We start from the raw sequence: 23,601 nt of genomic DNA on the forward strand, positions 1-23,601 counted from the left end.
TATCACATTAGAGAGGGCCTCTCTAGGATACCCTCCCATATTAAAGTGTTGCAGAGATATTTGGTCTCAAAGGCAATTTGCTGCTTTCAAGTGTGACTTTTTCTGTAGTAACTGATGAAAGCGTTTTTGATTTCCAAACTGAGGTTTTCCAAAAAACGATTTACAACCTTTTATTTGAATTGGGTAAACAAAATCTTTATTATCAATCATTATTGCATGAACAGATTTCTCTTTTTAATTTTTTACATTAAGTCTGGAAATGTTTACTCTTTCCTTAGTGAACTATCAGGCTGCAAATAACAGATGTCATTCTTCATCTCCTTATACCTTTGGTGTTTAATTTAATGTCAGTGCTTTTCACACAGAAACAACTTACTTTTTTTTTCTTGTAAATAATCCCATGTTGATATGTGCATTCAAGTCAAAGGTTTCCCATCAACATTGGTGGCATAAATCTATAAAAGTGATGTAAAATAACTTTAAAGGACAGTTACTGGGCAAATCTCTGCTGTATTTATTGACCTCTGTTGTCTGAAGGCTGAAAACGTCCTGTATGACACTCTTCTTGCTCGCTCCTCTTTACCATGATATTTTTGATTTATTAGTGCATGTAGCAGATAAATAGCCACCATCTTAATGGGGTCACTCATTTAACTGACAAAATTAGCCCTTGTAGCTAGGCAGCAAAGCACATTACCTTTTTATTAATGATAACGTTTTAGTTTGTGGGTTACTTTCAGGGATGCGGATATAGAGCAGCATTTTGAAATTGAACTTTTCACTCTTGACATTTTTATCAGCTTAGCATATCTGATGTCTGCAGTTAAAACAGTCACCCAGGGATTAATGAAGGCAGTCTAATTAATATATAGTTGTTATATGGACCGTAGAGGAATGTGTTGCCTGACTACTCATATAGATAACTCAACTAATTAATCAATTATTATTAATTTTATGCCATAAAGAACAGAACAGCAAAAAAGTAAGATTCTGCAAAATAAACACTTGAAAAGTACTAGACAATTCCAAGAGTTACTTATTTTTGTTTAGTCTGGGAAATTTTGATATAAAATTGTTTTCACTTAACAAGCAACAAAAAGGAGTATCATTTTTGATTAAATCGGTTTTTCTATTAAAATGCCATGTAGAAGATTATATTATTCCTAATAATCCATGGAAAACCCATGTTTGGCCTTTTAGAAATCAAACCCTTCTTATTATACCTGACCAGTGTTTTGTGTTTGAGGCACTACGTGATGGCACAAATAACCAGATCACCAACTCTTTAATATCCCAGCTCTTCTTTGATGTCCAGGTCATTGCTCTCTCCCCCTCAGTAACTAACCTTGGTGTCAGGTTTGATCAACAACTCACCTTTGATGACCAGATAAAGAATCTAGTGAAGACCTCGTTCCACCACCTTCACAACATCTCTAAGATCTTCTCACTTCTTTCCCACTCTGATGCAGAAAAACTTATCTATGCTTTTGTATCATCCTCCAAAAACATAAAGAAAATACATTATATCCAAAACAGTTGAAGAGTCCTCATGCAAGTTCGCAAGTATGAGCATATCACACCCATTCTATACTCCCTTCACTGGCTTCCAGTCCCGGATCCAATATAAATTCTTCTGCTCACCCAAATGCATCAGCGGCTACGGTCCATCTTATCTACAAGAACTCATTCTACTCCAAACTGCCACCCGCAGCCTTAGGTTGTCTAGAAGCCGGCTCCTCTGGGTCGCCTCTACCCGGAGAGGGGACCTGGAGACATTCCTGTTTAGGAAAGCTTTTAATTGCTAAATATCTTTATTATACGGCGCCCGGGAACTGACATGGGGGAAAAAAAATATATAGTGTGCTCAGGAAATACAAATTAATTCCCACGAAATACAAATTTATTCCCACGCTGGAGACCTTAGTCCTCGACGCGGCTGTCCCGGGTTTGAGTTCCGGCCATGGCGACATTTGCCGCATGTCTTGCCCTCTCTCTCCACTCCCATTTCCTGTCCATCTACTGTCAAAAAATACTGGAAAAATAAAGGCCACTAGTGCCGCAAAAAAATCTTTAAAAAAACCCCAATCCAATTCCTTTATTATTATAGAAGTCTCACCCCTCATGGCACGCAAGTACAGGGAATTTTTGTATTGCGTGTGCACATTATACCTATGTCGTGGGAACAAATTAGTATTTTGTGCACATATTATATACACTGCTCAAAAAAATAAAGGGAACACTCAAATAACACATCCTAGATCTGAATGAATGAAATATTCTCATTGAATACTTTGTTCTGTACAAAGTTGAATGTGCTGACAACAAAATCACACAAAAATCATCAATGGAAATCACATTTATTAACCAATGGAGGCCTGGATTTGGAGTCACACACAAAATTAAAGTGGAAAAACAAACTACAGGCTGATCCAACTTTGATGTAATGTCCTTAAAACAAGTCAAAATGAGGCTCAGTATTGTGTGTGACCTCCACGTTCCTGTATGACCTCCCTACAACGCCTGGGCATGCTCCTGATGAGACGGTGGATGGTCTCCTGAGGGATCTCCTCCCAGACCTGGACTAAAGCATCCGCCAACTCCTGGACAGTCTGTGGTGCAACGTGACGTTGGTGGATGGAGCGAGACATGATGTCCCAGATGTGCTCAATCGGATTCAGGTCTGGGGAACGGGCGGGCCAGTCCATAGCTTCAATGTCTTCATCTTGCAGGAACTGCTGACACACTCCAGCCACATGAGGTCTAGCATTGTCTTGCATTAGAAGGAACCCAGGGCCAATCGCACCAGCATATGGTCTCACAAGGGGTCTGAGGATCTCATCTTGGTATCTAATGGCAGTCAGGCTACCTCTGACGAGCACATGGTGGGCCGTGGACACTACGCTGACAGACACAGCAGACCTTCTTGCCACAGCTCGCATTGATGTGCCATCCTGGATGAGCTGCACTACCTGAGCCACTTGTCTGGGTTGTAGAGTCCGTCTCATGCTACCACGAGTGTGAAAGCACCACCAACATTCAAAAGTGACCAAAACATCAGCCAGAAAGCAAAGGTACTGAGAAGTGGTCTGTGGTCCCCACCTGCAGAACCACACCTTTATTGAGTGTCTTGCTAATCACCAAAGATTTCCCCCTGTTGTCTATTCCATTTACACAACATCATGTGAAACTGATTGTCAATCAGTGTTGCTTCCTAAGTGGACAATTTGATTTCACAGATGTTTGATTTACTTGGAGTTATATTGTGTTGTTTAAGTGTTCCCTTTATTTTTTTGAGCAGTGTATATAGCTTGTGCTGTTATTAACTTCTTAGCATATTGCTAATGTCATTGCTCAGTATTTAATATTTTAATATTAAATATTGTGGGCACAAATTTGTTTTTCGTGCACACGGTATCTATTTTTTCTTCCCCTATGTCAGTTCCCGAGCTCCGTACTATTATACTTTAGCGTTGTTTTATTCTTATGTTTTAATTGTAGCACTCTGGGATTCCTTGAAATGAAAAGTGCATTTTAAATAAAATGTATTCTTCTTCTTATTATTATTAAGATGAAACAACTTTTATTTCTGAATCAGATTGTTGCACACAGGCCAAGTTGGATCGAACCAGCTCAGAGCTGAGGGAGAGTGGGACTTAAACTTCATAGTTAGAAGTAACTGTTAAAATTGTTGAGCATATGATGAGAATTGATTGAGTTTGTAAATTTAGCTGACTGCAGCGTGATAAAATTAATTTGGGTTAAAAAATGGGGAAGTAAAGACAAACATTTGCTCCCTCACTAAGGGGAGTCTTACAATAGAGGAGTCGTTGCTCCACTTTCTCCTTTGTTCGGGCCCTTTAGCTGAACGCTGTGCATTTACAGACAAGTACATGTGGACCCTTACTGATTTGTCTCTCTACCGATTGTAACTATACTTTTATCATCCCTAGTGTCACAGCAAAATGTCTTTGGGCAGCCGATGATTACGTTTTTCAGAGCTTTTTATTAGCTGGTTGGTGCTTGAAAATTCCTTTTTAAATTCAGTTTATTGTAAAAGCTGCTCTGCTTAAAACAGATAATTGAACTGAAGGATTTCAACACCCTGGGGCTAACAGCAGAGAGTGGTGATACTGTAATTCTCATGAACAATCCTATAACTGGGAATCAGAGCTCGATGGGTTGAATTAAAAGCAAACAAGATAAAATCATTGTCTGCTTATCTGTCCCAGTCATCCTCAACCTTACAATACTAGCCACTGTTAGTGTCTGCAGAGTAAATATTAGCCCAATTTTCACACCGGGACACCAGCTATAAATAGAGTGCAGGAAATCATCCAGGACCAGAACCTGCATGCCTGTGTTGGCCTTTAATTTGAGGCAGATAATAACGCATGGCAGCAAAGTAACCTGCAGTTCTAATCCAATTTCACTAACTGTACTCTTCTGCAACCTAAAGTGGAGAAGATAAGGCTCTATTTACTGCTGGATGTGTAAACATCAGTTTCCAATTAATGATTCACAGAGGATTCAGAGGACAGTTTGAGAGTTGAGGTTTATATTTTGCATAATAGCTGCAAAGGAAGGTTATTAACATTCAAGATATAGATTGCTTTTTTAAACCAAGAGATATACTTTATTACCAGTCTCTTCTGCCCTATAGAAATGTGTTTATGAAAATGCAACTTTGAATTCAAAGAAATATTGTACATACTGGTCTGAGAGTTGATGCCAGATAATTTTTTAAGGCTAAATAGTTCATATAGTAAAACATTCAAGCTGAAAGCCCAAGCATATCACCTTGCATGCTTTCCCCTGCTTCTTTTATATTTAATGCCAGTCTTTAAAAGATCCTAATTTGCATTGGCCCAATTTGCCCATTCAAAAGAATTCCCAGGAGCATTATGATGAACAGCGAACATGGAGATTGAAGTGAAAGCCTTCAATAAGAGTTATGCTGAAAATGAAATTATGGTGAACGAGACATACGTGCTCTCATTTATTAAAGGAGCTCCAGGGATTTTCTGATTGAATTATGTTGCTCCTTAGACCTTGTGATCACTGTAGCTGAAATAAAAATTACTCTAAGTCTGGAAACCTCATGAATAATGTTGAATAAAACATTGTGTCAAGAAGAGAAAACAATAATCTTTTTTTAGCCTTACAGTTATAATTGTATTGCATATTTGTGTTTTTACAATTTAGTGCCTATTAACTAAAAAAGGTCACATTAATGCTTGTGAAGGTAAATATTGCCTAATGGAAGTAAATTGTTTTAGAGCTCATGAAAAATATCTGACCCAGTCTTTTTATGCTTGTTCTTTAGACATAATGACCTGTGGGAGGAATAACTTTCTGACTTACAGGGTGTTTCCAATGACATCACAGAACCGAACCATAGCCCATCTTAGGGGACAAGCAATGAAGGTAACAATCTCGACACAGGCAGGAATGTCAGAGAAATCAATTAACTATAGCAGGTATTAAGGGTATACTGGGTGCTTTTATAAGAAACATAAAAATTTTACCGATAGGCTTAAGCCAAACCAGATGCCAAATTAAAAAAATGTATTTGGAAAAATAAGTTCTTAAGCCATCAAACATTTTATAAATATTGCTTTCATGCAGTTTGATTTTTGAAAATAGATGCTCCACTTACAAAGTGTCATTGGTGGGTTTAGGACCTAGATGTAGCCCAACCACCAGGCCTAGTGATGTCCAAATAACAATAAACTACTATCTCTGATTTCCATGGTTTGCAAGAGCTCAGAAACAACATTGTTGCATGAAGAAAAGCTTAAGTAGCAGTGTCTGGTTATCACTCTGCTCTGACATCTGACTTAGTCGGACTTCCTGTTCCCCAGAGCACTGAACAGGAACTTGGACGTTCTAGTGCAAGCACCTAAATGGGGTTTTTTGTTCTTGCCCATTTTTTATTCTAGCATTTGGAGTCATTCATGTGATGCTGAAAAACTTTGTTTGGAATAGGATGATACTTGATAATTGTTAACTTTACCTAATAATTATAGATATTGTTTCACATTTGCATTATTTTCACATTTGCATTATTGAATGGATGATTTTTCTTTTTTTTTTTGGATAACTAACAGAAAAAATACTGTCCATTTTATTTTGATGAATGTTTCATAGGCAGAATATATATTTGTAGAGCAAACAGTCGCAGCTGCATGTTTGTTGCCTGTCAACATTCTCTACTTATTTTACAATTTTTATGTGTTCATGTTTGGAAAGTGTATTCAAAATTACCACAATTATTTTTTTCATGTAACATTGCTATGTTTCTGTGTCATGAATATTGCTTAAAATCTATAAAATGTAATGAAGAGTCCCTTCAGCTGCCATGTAGACTCAGTTTAATGGGTTATAACAGACATCATTCTGTAGCTCTTTCCTGTCATGAAATTATATTTGTTTAGGTTTTAATTATTGGTGCATTTCCAATAATCTCACAATAATAGCAAAGATAGACGGTTAAATAAAGATTTTCATAGCCACCCTTTATACCTCATGCTTCCTGCTGAAAACAACCAAAGTAAAGTGAGGCTTTTAAAGTGTTGTGCTGTCTGACAATCTCCTATAAAGAGGTTTGTGCATAAAACACGTCAATAATACCTATAAAACAGTACTCCGGCTTCCTCCCACAGTCCAAAGACATGCCAGTTAGGTTAATTGGTCTCTCTAAATTGCCCTTAGGTGTATGAATGACTTTGTGCATGGTTGTTTGTGTGTTGCCCTGCGATGGACTGGCGACCTGTCCAGGGTGTACCCTGCCTCTTGCCCATAGACTGCTGGAGATAGGCACCAGCTCACCCGCGACCCACTATGGAATAAGTGGTAGAAAATGACTGACTGACTATATATATATATACACCGCTCAAAATATAAAGGGAACACTCAAATAACACATCCTAGATCTGCATGAATGAAATATTCTCATTAAATATTTTGTTCTGTACAAATTTGAATGTGCTGACAACAAAATCACACAAAAATTATCAATGGAAATCAAATTTATTAACCAATGGAGGCCTGGATTTGGAGTCACACACAAAATTAAAGTGGGAAAACACACTACAGGCTGATCCAACTTTGATGTAATGTCCTTAAAACAAGTCAAAGTCCCCACCTGCAGAACCACTCCTTTATTGAGTGTGTCTTAATAATCACCAAAGATTTCCCCCTGTTGTCTATTTCATTTGCACAACAGCATGTGAAATTGATTTCCAAAGAAATGCCACTCCACACCATTACTGACCCACTGCCAAACCGGTCATGCTGAAGGATGTTGCAGGCAGCAGATCGTTCTCCACGGTGTCTCCAGACTCTGTCACGTCTGTCACATGTGCTCAGTGTGAACCTCCTTTCATCTGTGAAGAGCACAAGGCGCCAGTGACAAATTTGCCAATCCTGTTGTTCTCTGGCAAATGCCAAGCGTCCTGCACGGTGTTGGGCTGTGACCACAACCCCCATTTGTGGACGTCGGGCCCTCATACCATCCTCATGGAGTCGGTTTCTAACCGTTTGTGCAGACACATGCACATTTGTGGCCTGCTGGAGGTAATTTTGCAGGGCGGAGGTAGCGGTCCTGCTGCTGGGTTGTTGCCCTCCTACGGCCACCTCCACGTCTCCTGGTGTACTGGCCTCTATATATATATATATATATATATATATATATATATATATATATATATATATATATATATATATATATATATATATATGTATATATATATATATATATGTATGTATGTATGTATGTATGTATGTGTGTGTGTATGAATGTATGTAAAACTATAAAATACATTGTCTGAAAGTGTCTTGATTTTAGAAAATAGGTCTCTACCACAGCCATGAAAATGCTAAATGTTTCTTTGCCCTGTTGACCAAATTCTATTATACCAACAATCTAATCTACTGAGCAGTGACTAATCAATGAAGCAAATAAAGTTAATATGATTTTAAACTGTGTTGTTAGCATAAAAATAAAACAGAATGAAAATCTTGGTCTTCAAAATTACTGTAAATATCTACCACAATAACCTATATAAATCTAGCACCATTGGTGTGTTGTAAACATTTTATGTTGGCTAATAAAATAGAGATGTAATGATCAGTTATCACTACAAAGGAGGTTTGCTACTGTTTCACTAAATGTTTTGGACCTGGGAATCTGACTGCTGTCTGAACACTTTTTGTGGTTTATACTCTTCTCTTAAAGCTGAGCCAAGTTTTTCAGTCAGGCAGTTTGAAGGTTCCACCTCCCAGTTACTGCTGGGCTGTCAGCAATGGAGCCCTGGGTTGCCTGGCAACATAATCGGTTCATTTGTCTTCGTTTACACGGGTTACACCATCCTTGGTATTTTTTTTTGCAAACTCAATTCAGTTTATTAATATAGCACTATTTCACAACAAACTGAAACTCTGGGCACTTTGCAGAACTAAAACAAGGCTATTCATATCAAGAAATATATAATCAGATCAGCCTATACCTATACAGTTTGGTCATATTAACACAGTCAAGGTAAATTAAAAATCTAATTTAATACTAATTATATTACATTGCAGTCAAATTTAGATACTTGAATACCTAATGTGGCCCAGCTGACTTTGTCGAATCATTTACTTATAACATCCTCTCATCCTGAGAAAGCTGGTGGTGACTAAACTGTAATGTAAATGTCCTATTCTGTAAACATCTTATATTTTAGGTACTTTTACAAGGTTTTAAAAATGTTTAAGGAAATCTGGATAAACAATCGTTTAATCAAGTTAAAACACTTCAAACACTTATCTTTTCGTAAAGGTCTGGGAGACCTTGTTAATCAGAACTTCTACAAAAATGATAAGGATGCTGGAGCCTTAAGTGGCTGTGTATAAATGACAAAGATTATAGTTTTTTATTAGAAAGGTGTAGTATCCTAACTAACGCCAAAACAGGATACTTGCATATGTGCATTTAAAATCAGTCCCTCTTGACTGGTTCTGGAGTTGTATGTCTTGCCAGAAAAGTAACTAGCAACCTGATGGGGTTTTAATCACTTATTCTCTTAGAAACTAAATGAAAGCAGGGTTTTTCTTTCATACTCTGTTTGCAGTAAAAGCCAAAGGGACTGAGGATCCAAAAGGTAAATGGTAATATAGGGGACAGATTTAAGCAAACAGCGAAAAGAGTCTAAAAAGACTTTACTCTGCTTGGTTATCCCCTCAAGGAAGACTCAGGAAACCAGTTTCATCCACCCTTCTGTGTGCCCCTCCCAGTCACCCACGCTATCCCACCCCACCACCTTCCTTGAATGTGCGGCCTATTTTCCTTGTCAAGGTGGCGTCCCAGATTCAAACTTCCAGCAGATGAGTAAAACAGTGAGGCAGGGAGATCACATCAAGGAGGATGTAGAAAACGGGGGTGTCACCGGGGTCCTCAAAGCAAGCAGACTTCTTCTTAACTCAGTCTGTAAAGCTGCATTCATTTCTCCTATTTAATACTGTCCTACTTATTGACCTGTAGGGGAATAGAAGAGGGATGGTGTTATTATTTGTATTGTTTTGATCCCAGAGCACACACTCACTCACACAAATTTAGGCATATAACTTGAGGACTTTGCTTGCCTGCAAAGATGCTCTTTGTCTTGTTATATTATTCCTGTGTGTATTAGTCTTTGTGCTTCTGTTTGTGTTATTAATTAACCAGCAGCGTAGGTGTCGAGCCAAAGGAGAATTCACCCGGGTACAATTTTGACTTCTCAGAGCAAATTAAATTACGAGCGTGGAGTTCAATGAAACAGCTGTGCGTACCTGAAGGCGTGAAGAGCACATGGTGCCTATTATGCTGCAACAGTTCCCCAACAATACACTGCACGTTTTAGTTCGTTCAGCATGGCATCTTCCTCTCACACAAGTGAGTTTGTAACTACGTGAATGCATTTGAGGTTTCCATGTGGTAAAATGAAATCGTGCACGGATTTATGCAGTGTGTCAAAAACAATGAGTTGTTTTTTTGTGTACATATGCATAATAAAATTAGTGCCTTTGCTGCCGTATGCTGAGTATTAAATTATTTCCAGGCTCCACTTTATTTAACTCAGAAATGTCATGGGTGATCCACTAAAGCATGGATTGATTCCTTTAAGGTGAATCATCTTGATGTGCAAAAGCTTTAGCAGTTTTGCCCTCTTGTCATGTCAACAAATACTGTCCCTCTAAAAGTTCAAAAAGCACAAATATATCTTTCCTTGAGGATTTTATTCAGCATGTTAAAATCCAATTAGCCACTCTTTTTACAGTCACTCTTATCAGTCCCAGTCCCTCTTGCACTGGATGGAAACCCTGCAGCATCAACATAAAGCTCTTAAATAATTCATTGGTGTTTCCTAGAGAAGATGCAACATGGAGTGCAGCACTTTCAGAATGCCTGTAGTGTTGTGATGTTTTGATGAAGCCTGCAGTGCTTTATTTTGACCAAGGGCTGATGTTTTGATATGTCCAAAGACCCTACAAACCTGAACATTTTAATGAAAGATTAATGTTAGATTGTTAGAATTGACTTTTTTTCTGTAAGCCCCATCATTCATATAGTTGGAAGGCCTATGACAATCTCATGGGATGACAACATCTTATTGTATTACGGTATTTGTACAGAGGTTTAAAACAAAAATGCTTATGTAATTATAGAATAATAACTTGCTGTGTGGCAGTAGAGTTAAAATATCTCAATGGCAGAAAATTATACACCGTTTTGATGTTTTGCTTTTTAATCAGAAGCGCTCCAATTACAACAATGTGAAATTAGTTGGTCAACTAGTTGGGCTAACAGTTCGGGTGGCCAGGCTGCAAAACCAAAGGTACCTTTCATAGCTTTACAGGTGTGGTTTTAAAACAATATTGCTTTAACAGGAGTGATGGGTGGCGCTCCTTTTAGTTTTCAGACCGTGGTTTTATGCAACCAGAAATATTTCTTAAGGGCCGAAATTATGAATTTCTTGTGAGGAAAAATGTGGCAGCCTTCTTTCAGCCATCTGACTAGCAGTGCGCAGCAACAAGTGGGGGAGTGGCCACACTGTATTTACTCAGAGTTCCATTCAAGTGGAGAAAACACTGTTAGACCTTGATACCAGTAACCTGCTATAACTAATGTTTCTATAACTCATATAAAGATTTATACAATTAATTTTCAACTAATTTTCTTTGAATTTTCCCATTGTATGAAATAATTACATAGAAATGATTAAGTGTTTTATAGTTTCTCTTTGATATTAATGTAATTTGGTAGCTGCTAATGTGAATGCACATTATTTTATTTGTTCGGTGTTGTTGAATGAAGAACATTGGGCTGAACCTTATCTCTGCTTTAAGCCTCCTGCTTAATTCAGACGCAACTGACTATTCACTCAAGCTCTATAAATGTGTGGTTACTAACCAGAACTTGTACAGATTGGCTTAGAAAATATACACATTTTATTTACTGTTATACAAAATAAATCACTCTAAGGAATAGCAGCCTTGTGAGTTTAATGCGCAGGTGTTTCTTTTTGCCTCCTTCAGCTGTCATAGTCACTGGAAATTGTTTCCACATTTTTGTTTTTGTAGCTGTTGATTTTAAACCTTTACCTACTGAGATGAGAGAGAAAATTTCTCCCCTGTGGGTTGATTAGGCACTGAAGGAAATCCATCCCGAGAGCTGAAACAGTATGTGTACTACATTTAAAGTCGTAGCTACCCACTACTGCCAAATAACCTGCTGTGCTGTAAACTGTCCACTATATATCCTGAGCATTTGGATTTATTACCACCAAATGTACCCTCTGCTTCTGAACCAGCCTCCACAGTGTGACTGCAGAATGGTTAGTAATTCAGATGATTTGGAAGGAGTGCAGTGAGGATTCTAGTCGCCTTTACAGCTGCATGGGTTCTGCCAGTGACAGATGGCTCAAAGCACATGGAGATTTTGGTGCCAGTATCCTCCTCAATAATATTGGACAGTGAGATGACAAACACTTTTTCCCCTTCCCTCCACGCATTAGTTGGGTACTATGGAAGGGAACTCATTGATATGGAATGAAAAACTAAGCAAATTGCTGAAAATCAATAATTTACCTGCTCGCTATAGAGTTTTGTATTTTTTTTGGCAAATCTTGTTCTTAAACAAAAGCATTGTCCTGCTGTGGCTTAAACAGTTACATGTGTCATAACTTGGGTCGCTCTGCCGCTTATGTCCTGATGTGGTCTGTTAATCAAGTCTGTTTGTTGTCTTTACAAAAAGACTCCCCTTATAGCCGAGTAATAAATAAACATAAATAATTATCAAACTAGTTAATAATACAGCTCTAAACACTTTATAAGCCAAACAATTATAGGTTGGAGTGCATTATTTAAAGGGTGACTGATAAGATAAAAGTGAGAAATAGCTTGCCAAACTGTAATACTGCTTTTACATATGAAATGCCTCTTATATATGTCTTATAGCAGCTTATAAATGCTTTAAAAACAATTAACAACCTGATTAATAGCATTGTGAAGCTTAAATGCAGCAATACAAACAGAACCATTTCTGCTAAATGGTGTGCTTTGTTTCATTGCCCCTGGAACATTACCACTTTTTTTCTATGAAATAATATGTGTTATAAACAGACAGTGTGCAGTAATTCTTTCTATTCATACACTTGCAAGATATGAATACATGTTTTTGACTGTAGTTTGGTCCGAACATCTTGTTGAAACATTTTTCATTATTTAATTAAAATCCATACCCTTATGACACTCTGTTAGAAGACTGATTAATTTGTGAGTGTCCTGTCATTTTGTCCAATCAGAGCTGCCAGAAAACTGGACGGACACAAAGGAGACCCTGCTGGAAGGGATGGTGTTCAATGTTAAGTATCTTGGTATGACTCTGGTGGGCCAACCTAAAGGAGAGGACATGGCCTCAGCTGCAATTCGAAGAATTGTTGCAATGGTGAGTCTAACAATTGAATTTTAAAGATTTAATACTGTAATGATTGCAGTTATATTGCCTTTAATATACATAACCCCTTTTGGGTGCATTTAGAGAGAGTAAAGACTTAAACCTTAGTGTATATTAAAGTAGGAAGGTCACTCCTGTTTAAGGTGTTGGACCTGGAACTCTGAATTAAGCTTTAGAACTGGGGCACTAGTCAAATCAGGCATAGCAGATGGTGGCTTTAGCACTTTGATATTGCAGGGATTTGCAAGAACCAAAATGTCTTTGAAGTTACTTAATTTGAATATTTTAAATCACACAAATACAGCACTAAGAACGGTAGGGCAGCACCAAAAGACTTTATTGGACTTAAAGGACATTAAGTATACTGCTTAAATTGAGAATGTATGCTTTTCATTGAGATGCTCTAGGGAAATTTATTATCACTGTTGTTTGATAAAGAGTTAAGAAAATAGAGAAGCATGGTATAATTTAATGCTACAGGCTAAACTCTATCTTCTAAGGGGCAGTAATAGATGATAAGAAGCAGATGTAGTAGGTAAGTAAAATGCTAAGACACAGTGCATGAACATATTAACACAGGCATGAAAGATTAGCTCACTGCCATGGTGGCTATACCCACAGCACTCTCCAACCATCTTTTGCATGCCAGAAGTCAGCAATGAGATTGAACTTGAAACACTCGTGGTAGACTTCATATAAAAACTGAGAAATTTCAACAATTCTGTTTTATTCAGAGTATTTATATTACACTATTTCACAGCAAATGATATTTGAAGACAGTTTACAAGACATACAGGCCCAGTTTATAGCTAACTCTTGGGACTCCATTTATATTTCCTACCTTCTTTAAGACTTTGTAGGTTTTGATTTGACACAGATATAAAATAATCTTTAAGAATAACTTCGGTTGATATATTCTATTTCTTTTGACTAATCAAATAAACTACATGGAAATTGGTAAGTTGGTGACTGGTAATAAGCCTCCTTCCCATTCTAAACAAATTAGCAAGTCATACTGGGGTTTTCAAACCAGTTATAGAGGAAATTAGGCTTTGCTGCGTGATGGTTTTCTTTTTTCCATGAGCATATGTTTAGGCTCAGGAACTAGTTTTTAAGGATATGTTTTTTCTTAGAGAGAACAGAACAGTACACTGCTGTGTTAGAACAGTGATGGGCAACTTTTTGATTCCAGGAAGTCATATTTACTTAATTAAAATACTGCAGGGTTCATACTGCCAACTATTTCTGTCAAATAAATATTTAGAGAATTCATTTTTTTATATTCGATTCTAGATAAGTTTGTTTTGTTGTTGACAAGCTTGGTCAGATTATACAGTTCCTCATTTTCATGCCACTTTTTACATGATATTGTGATACAACAACAAACTTAAGTGTATTCTGGGGGGATTTTATTTGACCAACACAAAGTGAATAAATATGTGGTGAAAGACAAGAACACACGGTTTTTGTTTTTCTTTTACAAATTAAAACCTTAAAAGTGTGGCATGCATTTATATGCAGCCCTCTTTTGTCCGATACACAAACTGAAAAAAAGTTGTGCTACCAGAAGACACAGAGGGACACACCAGGCATCACAGGGATAAATTAGGGGATATATCTAAAGCAGGGTTAGGTTATAGAACAATATCTCAAGCTTTGAAGATATCATGAAGCGTTGTTAAATCCACCATCGAATATAGAAAGAGTATGGCGCAACTTCAATCCAGGGCTGCTTCTAGCAATAGTTTTGGAATTTTTTCTAAATTACACTTTTGTATTTATTGTGTACTGCAAAAATAAAAAGTAAAAAAGTGTTTCACTTTGAAGCATTAACTATTGTAATTGTACCACTTTAAGATGGGTTAACTGATGTAAAGTGCATTATAAATACCATGTATTATTATTATTATTTTTATTATAATTTATACAGTGCCACCAACAACATGACAAACATAAATAAAATAGAGCTGTCATTTTTCTTGTATAAATAAAGCCTCATTATTCAGAATGTCAAGTATGATGAGAGTGACACCTTAAATCTACTATTCACAATTAAGTGTGACTGAAAAAGGAAACGGGTGCAATTAAATTAATTTGGGCTGCTGTACAATTAAAGACATGGGCACATGCAGAAAGCTAAACAGTCAAACATGTGGGAAAATCAGGAAAATGTACCAGGCAACTTCAACAAAAACGTATGGTAGTTTCTTTTTTCTGGCTCATCAGTAGCCCTTGCATCACTGAAGCTCCTGCATGGAGCTTTCACATACAGTGTGAAAGTTGGGAGAGTGGTGGATAAAGATACATGACTGAAGTCTCCTGAGATCAGGAGGAAGATAGTTTAGACAGATGCTATTACTCTATATCTTTAGTGTAATGCTGCTACTTCGCATGCACGTGTCCATTGCAGCACTTGTTTACATACATTGCCAGATCCCCACCCCTCCTCTTACCGCTGTCAATAGGGCTCCTGTCTGCTCTCACGTGCTGAAAACAGAGTCCAGTGTGTTGTTATTGAGCCATGAAACATGTGATGCTGGCTTGTTGGTACTCCCTTTGTGGTCTGGTAAGTGCTGCAAGCTCATCCATTTTTTAGGAAGCGATTTTAAGTTTCCCATGACAACTGAAAGTGCTGTGGGTTTATACCTTTGTTTTTTCTACACCCCCGGCTTTCATCTCTTTATCTCCACTGGGATGTGTGGTCGAGTGGGAGTATCCATGTGTTGCTTAGCACCATCAACCGTTCACGGGTGTAAATAATGGAGCCGTGACTGAACAGGTCCCCAAACGCTCCGTTAAACAGTCCAAAAAACATCCAAGAAGATTGTGCTAATTCTTTGGGAACTGCAGAGGTCCGTAGATCAGGTCGAAGAATCTGCTAACAAGACAATTATTAGTTGTGTAATACAACCACAGTGGCAAGAACAAAGCTGTTGTTTAAAGAAAGCCATAGAAAGTCCCATTTACAATTTTAATGTTTCTTGTTTCCACATGCAAAACACTGTGTGTGGTGGAAAACTTAAACTGAACATTACCCAGAACACACCATGCCCATAGTGAAACACAGCATGGTAGCATGATGCTGTGAGAATGGATTTCTTTAGCAGGAACAGGGAAGCTGGTCAGAATGGACAGGAATTCGGAAGAAACTAAACACTGGGCAGTCCTGAAAGAAAAATAAACAGCTAGAGGTGAAATGAGACTGTGATAGAGGTTATTCTTTTTAGCACAATAACAAACGTAAAAATAGAGCTATGATTGAATGCTATAGAGCAACACATGTTCATGTTTTAGAATGGCGCAGGCAAAGCTTGAGGTCGCTTGTAGAGAAGAATGAGTAGAAGTATGTTAGTAAATTTGCTTACCCAACCTTTCAGATTTTTAAAACAAATAAAAAAACATAATCTATTCCTTCCACTTTACAATTATGCACTACCTTGTTTTGGTTTATTACATTAGAGTTGTCTTATTTTGCCAGACGTTTACAGTTGCCACTATATTTAGTTTGACATTACAGGATTCATAAATAGAATGCTGTTATTCTTAGGATTCATTTTAAGCTCTTTTTTCTTTTTGAACAGAGGGCATCGTGGTTTCATTCTGCCCCTCAAGCCTTTTGATGCCTAATGTCACTATAGCGTATGCTGCGAAATAACATGCAAACATTGGCTTATGTTTATTATTTAGCCTGTGCTTGTCCTAATTGGCTTCAAATGCTATAAGCATTTACAGACCTCTGATAAAAAGAATGGAAGGAACATCAGAGTAAACACTTCAGTTTTGACTGCACATGTGGTCAAAAATCTGTAATGATGCATCTATTACCAGCAGGAAACCACAAAGGAGATTTCCAACCATGCTTGCTTTTATCAATTTATAACTGTGAAAATCACACCAATAAACACCAATACTGTTGCATTTAAATCTGCCAAAACATCTAAAGGGTTTAGTTACCTGCAAGCTTTATAGAAACAGGCATTTAAATTTTATTCATATTCCCACTTGCCAATTTCTTTAAGTCATTACACATAGCCCCAAACTCTAAATTCATTTGATATTACCAAAAATAAAATGCTCTTATTTTGTCAAAGGTTTTATTTTTTTGCTGAATTAACAGCCCTGTTCAGGCAGTCTAATCACACCTCCTCTGCTTTCAAGTAGAGCTTTCACCAAGCCTTATGACAAGGATAACATTTAGCTGATTTTACACCAAGACAAAAAAAGGTTGATTTTGTCTTTGTCTGTTCCCCTGGAAACCAGTCCACCTGAACTGGAGAACAGAATAGATTTGGGACTTTTCCATTTGCTCCACGGTTCATTCAGACGCGATGAGACAAGACAGCGGGACTGAACGTGCAGAAGGAGTCTGAACTTGGCATTTCTCAGGCTGACAGATTGGTTTTTGCCTGGTGGCATGACACTTGTAACGGGGCAGCAGAAATTGCCCATGCTTCAACATGAACGAGCTCCAGCAGCACAGTCGGCTATTGTACCCCTTCCCTCGTTTTGATTCTATTTTTTATAATGCAAGTTATGAAATCTTAAACAGAAACTACTGTTTTCATTTTTGGTCCCTTTCAGCTTGCCCTGATACAATTAATTGTTCTTGAGAAGATCTGGTTTTTGCTTGAATAAAGATACCTCTACATAACATGGTTAAGAAATTTAAAACCAGTTATTTTTTCAGTTTTTTCTGTCTCTCAGCTGTCCTTCCTTGTTTCTCAGCGCTCTCCCAGCCTACGAGCTAAGCACTGATTTAGCTGAAAGCCCAGATGGTGCAGAGCAGCAGGGGGAGTCAGCGGCTGCCAGCCCGACCTGGAGAGCTCACTCTGGGCTACACTTTGCACCATTCCTCCCCCATTCTGTCGCCTTTTACAAATTCCACCACATATTTCTGGGGCAAAGCAAGCCGCTTCACTATGTTCAGAAGTACATTGTCACAGTTGGGTATTTTTCGGTGTTTAATCTAAGATATGATTGTTCTATGTTTCTGTCAGTCTGACAGGGTATGTCTCTATGTACCCAAAGCAGGGCTTTCACCTGGGGCCTCATGTAAGAAAGAGTGTGCAGCTTTCAAAGTAAAAGTTGGCAGTAGGGAGAAATTCTAAAAGTTGCGGCGCCCAAGAATTTCAGATGTTTGAAACTATGTGTAGGCATGTCACCGCACACGTAGCCTACATATATCCCAATTTGCAGTGAATTCTGGGCAGCTGCACTTGGCGCTGGAACTGCCCAGTCTCCGCCCATAAATAAATATGCAAAGTAGCATAAATAGCCGGAAGGCACCTACCACGTGTCCAAATAACCATGGCAATGGAGGGGTTCAGTAAGGCAAGAAAGAGGAGCTTCACTGGATATGAAATATGGATCTCAGTGTCTGAGATGCAGGCAAAACGTTCAAATTCATTTGGCAGTATTTCTCCCAGTATAAGTAATACATTTTAAAAATTGAGTGGCAGAAGTTTAAATGCTGTTAACATGGTAGGAGCTGAATTATGATCCATGGTGGAAATAAAACTTATTTAGTAATTTAGGTTATGTGTCAAATCCAAATGGCGCTATCTACCTTCTGCATTGAGCTCAACTATAGCTGGCCTGAATATTCCTCCCATATTTCTTTTAGGAAGACTATCACCACACAAATGATGTGAAGTGCTTTAAATCTTTAAACTGTTCAGGACGTCACATAAAAAAGCAGACAAACAAAAAACATCACATTAGAAGCCAGCCATCAGGCACAGAGCCTACTTGAAGTTTGTTCCCAACACAACTATTATAATTAGAATAATTCTAACTGTTATTATGGTATAAATGATCAGTTCAGGAGACAAGTTGAGGAGTGCCATTGCGTTCGTGGGACACATTTGCGCTTCACAAATAGGTTGCACATACAGTATATTGAATGAAGATGCTATCTATTCACAAGAGAAAATTAATTTACAGATGTACATAGTGAGAACTTGAATTGGCACCGGCGATGCATGGCACCTGCTGCTATCCCTCTGTAACAATAGGTCCAGCTATGTGCAGAGTTCCAAAATAATCAGTACAATCTCTGAAAGAAACGCTCCCTCTGACTGTTTCTATTAGCGATGTCCTCCAGCTGTGCCAAACCTGCCATTGTTCCAAAATAACATGCAACTTTACGCAGCTATTTATGGATATGTGTGATTGTCTACAGCTTGTTCGCCTTAAGAATCATCACACCTAACTTGTTTAGAATGAATCTGCTGATCCGACACAGTTTTTTTTTTTTTTTAGTGAGAAGGAAAGTGCCCCCTAGATGATTCACATCCATTTTATGCTTCTCGGTGCACAGACCGATGCGCAATTACATCCACAGGTGACAAAAACGGAGGAAGTTTTAGAGTTTACATCCGACTGAGGTTTTTTCTATCATGTTCTGAGGTGTGTTACGTTATTGTATGAGGTTAAATGTTATACAGTTGATATAGTTTGTTATTGTCGATTGAAAAAGTTTGTGTGGATTCTGCAAATTTTCACGGCAGGTCAAAAGTTTGCGTGGGTTTCCACACACTTTTCCGCAACATTAATTTTTGTACACTCCAAGTTGTGCGTAAAACATTGCGCCGCAAAATTGTTGTGCGTAAGTATGCTTCAAACATGAGGCCCCCGATTTTTATGTGTGTTATTGTCTCTCTCACATCCACAGGCCAGAGCCAGTGCTAAGAAGTTCCGAAAAGTAACCCTGACCGTGTCTCCAAAGGGCATTATCATCACAGACACAGAGACTGCAGATCTAATCGAGGATGTCTCTATATACAGGTACATTTCAGTCATATTCTAAACATAACATAGCAGATATGAACAAATATATACAGGGCCTTTCAAATGTATTTACACACCTTAAAGATTTTCACCGCCTGCCACTTTTCAACTGTGGACTTTAATGTATTTTCTTTGGGTTTTAGGTAGCATATTAACAGAAAGTAATGCATAATTTTGAAGTGGAAAAAAAATGAATATGTTTCCAAAATGTAACTTTTTGGCCTAGATATAAATCTTTTTGTGTGGCAGAAAGGTAAAACTGCCTATCAGTGTTACCTTTCCTTATATACCTTATCAGCTGTTACAGACCACAGGTCCAATGGCTCGGTCCCTGATCTCCATCTTTTCTTTGCTCTGTCAGGAAATATTTCTTAACTGCTTATACTACAATGGCTTTGAATGCAGGTGAACTGATAACATGTTGCTCAATTTGAAAATCACACACCCAGCCATTGCCCGCCCTCTGAAACAAGGAAACAGGCCACACACAGTGCCTTGGCCTACAGAGGATGGATTTATCCTCATTTATGAAACCCCACCCCCACCTCCCCAACACCCCCCTGACTCTTGCCTTGTATCTTCCTTTTTGCACATAAACCGCTTGTGGGAAGACAGCAAGTGGAGGGTGAAAGGAGCGAGTGTAGAGATAAGAGGATCAAATCAAGACTGTATATAGTGCATAGCAACTCGAGAGGAAAACACTTAGATACACACGCTGTGTGTGTTTAGTTTCTGGATACCTCTGTAGCTTATATTTGTATATGAGTGTACAGCTTACACATCTAGCATGTACAGTATGCAATTTGTATTAGTTTTTTTAATGTTATATTCTCTCCTTCTGTAAGCCAAGTTGTTTCCCTCGAGGGGGCAGCTTAGTGGGAGACTACAAAGCAAACATCAATGCATTGTGCACATCATTTGCAGAGTGAGACTGCTTTATTTTAAAACTGATCTTCCGACATGAATAGTTGTACTTTTTTTTATTTCGTTGCATAGCTTTACAATAACTCCACCCCTATGCATCATTTGTAGTAATCTTAATAATACACTAATCATACACTGATGCATGCTAAAGATTTTAATTTATCTTGGTAAATGTAATGTTAGCTTGTGGATCAGCTTTCCAAATGTTTGACCCTTTACAGATTTTTTGTGCTTTTGCTTTTTTTCCATACTTACATGTTTCAGATCTATGGAGTTAAATTTGTCTCAATATTATTCAATCAAACAAAAAACGAATCTCAATCAAAACATATTAAGTTGTGATCAAAACTTTCAGAGTTTTTTCTCACAAAGAGAAAAAAGTTATTTGCAAAACATAAACTTTTATTTGCGCAGGTCAAAAATCTTTGGTTACGAGTCTCGCTTTTTTGGTTTTGACGCTCTCTGTTTTTGGTTGAACATCCTGGGCGGGGCCTAAAGACGAACGCTGTAAGACGTTTCCCTATTGGTTAGCGCTGACTAAAGCAGCAGACTCTGATCCCCCGCATCTCTGAACTTCTTCTGCTCCAACTGCAGGGCTTGCAGCGTCGCTTCAGTGAGGAGACATCAACTGTACAGAAGAAAACTGCGGTTAAGTGAGCCGAAAGTCAGAAATACGCGGTCACGTCAGCCGACACTAGCTCTCTCTTAAAGATTAGCGTCGCGCAGACAAGGTGCATTACGGTAATGGAGCAGAAAGGACGCCGATCCAGGCAACGGTTGAGAAAATAAGAGGAAAACAGAAAAGTAACCTTCAGAAAATTTATATTAATTACATTTTTACAACTTTCACATTCATGTTTTATGTAAAAGAATAAATATTTTATATTTTACTGTACAGTTTTGGAGAAATATCTTGTCAAAATACCTCAAAATGTTCAACCATTATATGCATTTGTCCCACTTTCAGGAATTTATTTCTCCAAAACCATGAGAGGTGACAACACAATCTCTTCAGATTATATTAGAGGGTCATCTATATTATAACCAGAATTAGTATTTCATAATTTCACTGTAGGTTTCTGGAGAAATACACAACTACCCCAACAAAGTACCACAAACGCTTCTTTTTGGTGAGGTCAATGAGATCCTGGGAAGTGGTCTGGACAGCTTAAAGTGCAAGAGCATCCAGATCTCCTCTGACCTCTTCTGGACCAGAAACGCCCCTCGCCTGTTGAAGAAGGTACAACAACAGCTCTTCTTTATTTCCTCAGCTGCTTACAGATGTCTACAGGGCCACGGTGGAAAGCACTCTGTGTCTCAGCAGGACAGTGTGGTGTGGGAACTGCACAGGAGAGGAAGTATCACGTGTTGTGAGGACAACACACAGGATTATGGGATGCCGTCTGCCCGACATAGATTCTGTTTTATACTACACTTGGGGTAGTTGTGTATTTCTCCAAACCTTTACAGTAAAATTATGAAATACTAATTCTGGTTATAATATAGATAACCCTCTAATATAATCTGAAGAGATTGTGTTGTCACCTCTCATGGTTTTGGAGAAATAAATTCCTGAAAGTGGGACAAATGCATATAATGGTTGAGCATTTTGAGGTATTTTGACAAGATATTTCTCCAAAACTGTACAGTAAAATATTAAATATTTATTCTTTTACATAAAACATGAATGTGAAAGTTGTAAAAATGTAATTAATATAAATTTTCTGAAGGTTACTTTTCTGTTTTCCTCTTATTTTCTCAACCGTTGCCTGGATCGGCGTCCTTTCTGCTCCGTTACCGTAATGCACCTTGTCTGCGCTACGCTAATCTTTAAGAGAGAGCTGATGTCGGCTGGCGTGACCGCGTTTTTCTGACTTTCGGCTCACTTGACCGCAGTTTTCTTCTGTACAGTTGATGTCTCCTCACTGAAGCGACGCTGCAAGCCCTGCAGTTGGAGCAGAAGTTCAGAGATGCGGGGGATCAGAGTCTGCTGCTTTAGTCAGCGCTAACCAATAGGGAAACGTCTTACAGCGTTCGTCTTTAGGCCCCGCCCAGGATGTTCGGTTGAACAACAGAGAGCGTCAAAACCAAAAAAGCGAGACTCGTAACCAAAGATTTTTGACCTGCGCAAATAAAAGTTTATGTTTTGCAAATAACTTTTTTCTCTTTGTGAGAAAAAACTCTGAAAGTTTTGATCACAACTTAATATGTTTTGATTGAGATTATTTTTTTGTTTGATTGAATAATATTGAGACAAATTTAACTCCATACAGATCATCAGACAAATTTTATTATAAGACGTAGATAACTAACGTAAACACAAAATGCAGTTTTCAAATGCTGTTCGATTTCAGTTTTCAATAAATTAAAAAAAGCTATTCAACCAACCCGGCCCAATGTGAAAACTAAGTGCCCCCCAAAGCTTATAAATGCTTCTGACCCCTTTTTTGCCATCAAGTGTTTACAGTAACTAACAATGACTCTTTTACTTCACTGTGGAGTAGCTTTGGGCCACTGTGATGACCATAGATGATGAACCTCGAGAACAGTTGTAACAGGCTATCCAAGCAAATGGTCAGACACGGAACCATAAATTTGTACTTATTGTCAGCAATGATTAGGGCCATGGGTTAAGCACATCCACATCTACAAATCTTGGCCAAAATATGAATATTTATAGCTATTGGAGCTAACATGTGCAAAGTTCTGATATTTGTTTTAAATAAATAAGAAATGTAAATCACAAGAAATTATTATTATTATTGCTGTTGTTGTGAAGTGTCTATTATTGGGATGAAAATGGCATGAAAGTAAATCGTTTTATAAAAAAACTTGTTTAAAAAACATCATTGTAAAAGAAAATCTACCCTTTGTTCGGCAGAATGGAAGCAGTGAGTATATATCCTGTTACT

General features: G+C 38.0%; 1 protein-coding gene across 2 annotated transcripts in view; it reads left to right on the forward strand.

Annotated features, from left to right (window-relative positions):
• Positions 1-23,601, forward strand: part of si:dkey-71h2.2 (low density lipoprotein receptor adapter protein 1) — a 58,856-nt gene that overhangs the window by 18,622 nt on the left and 16,633 nt on the right. For both annotated transcript variants that reach the window (XM_047387524.1, XM_047387523.1), the window contains exons 2-3: positions 12,825-12,967; positions 19,650-19,762. In XM_047387524.1, coding sequence (XP_047243480.1) covers positions 12,825-12,967; positions 19,650-19,762 — 256 coding nt within the window. The remainder of the gene's footprint in view (positions 1-12,824; positions 12,968-19,649; positions 19,763-23,601) is intronic.

Source organism: Girardinichthys multiradiatus, chromosome 15 (genome assembly GCF_021462225.1).
Source record: "Girardinichthys multiradiatus isolate DD_20200921_A chromosome 15, DD_fGirMul_XY1, whole genome shotgun sequence".
Lineage (NCBI taxonomy): Eukaryota > Metazoa > Chordata > Actinopteri > Cyprinodontiformes > Goodeidae > Girardinichthys > Girardinichthys multiradiatus.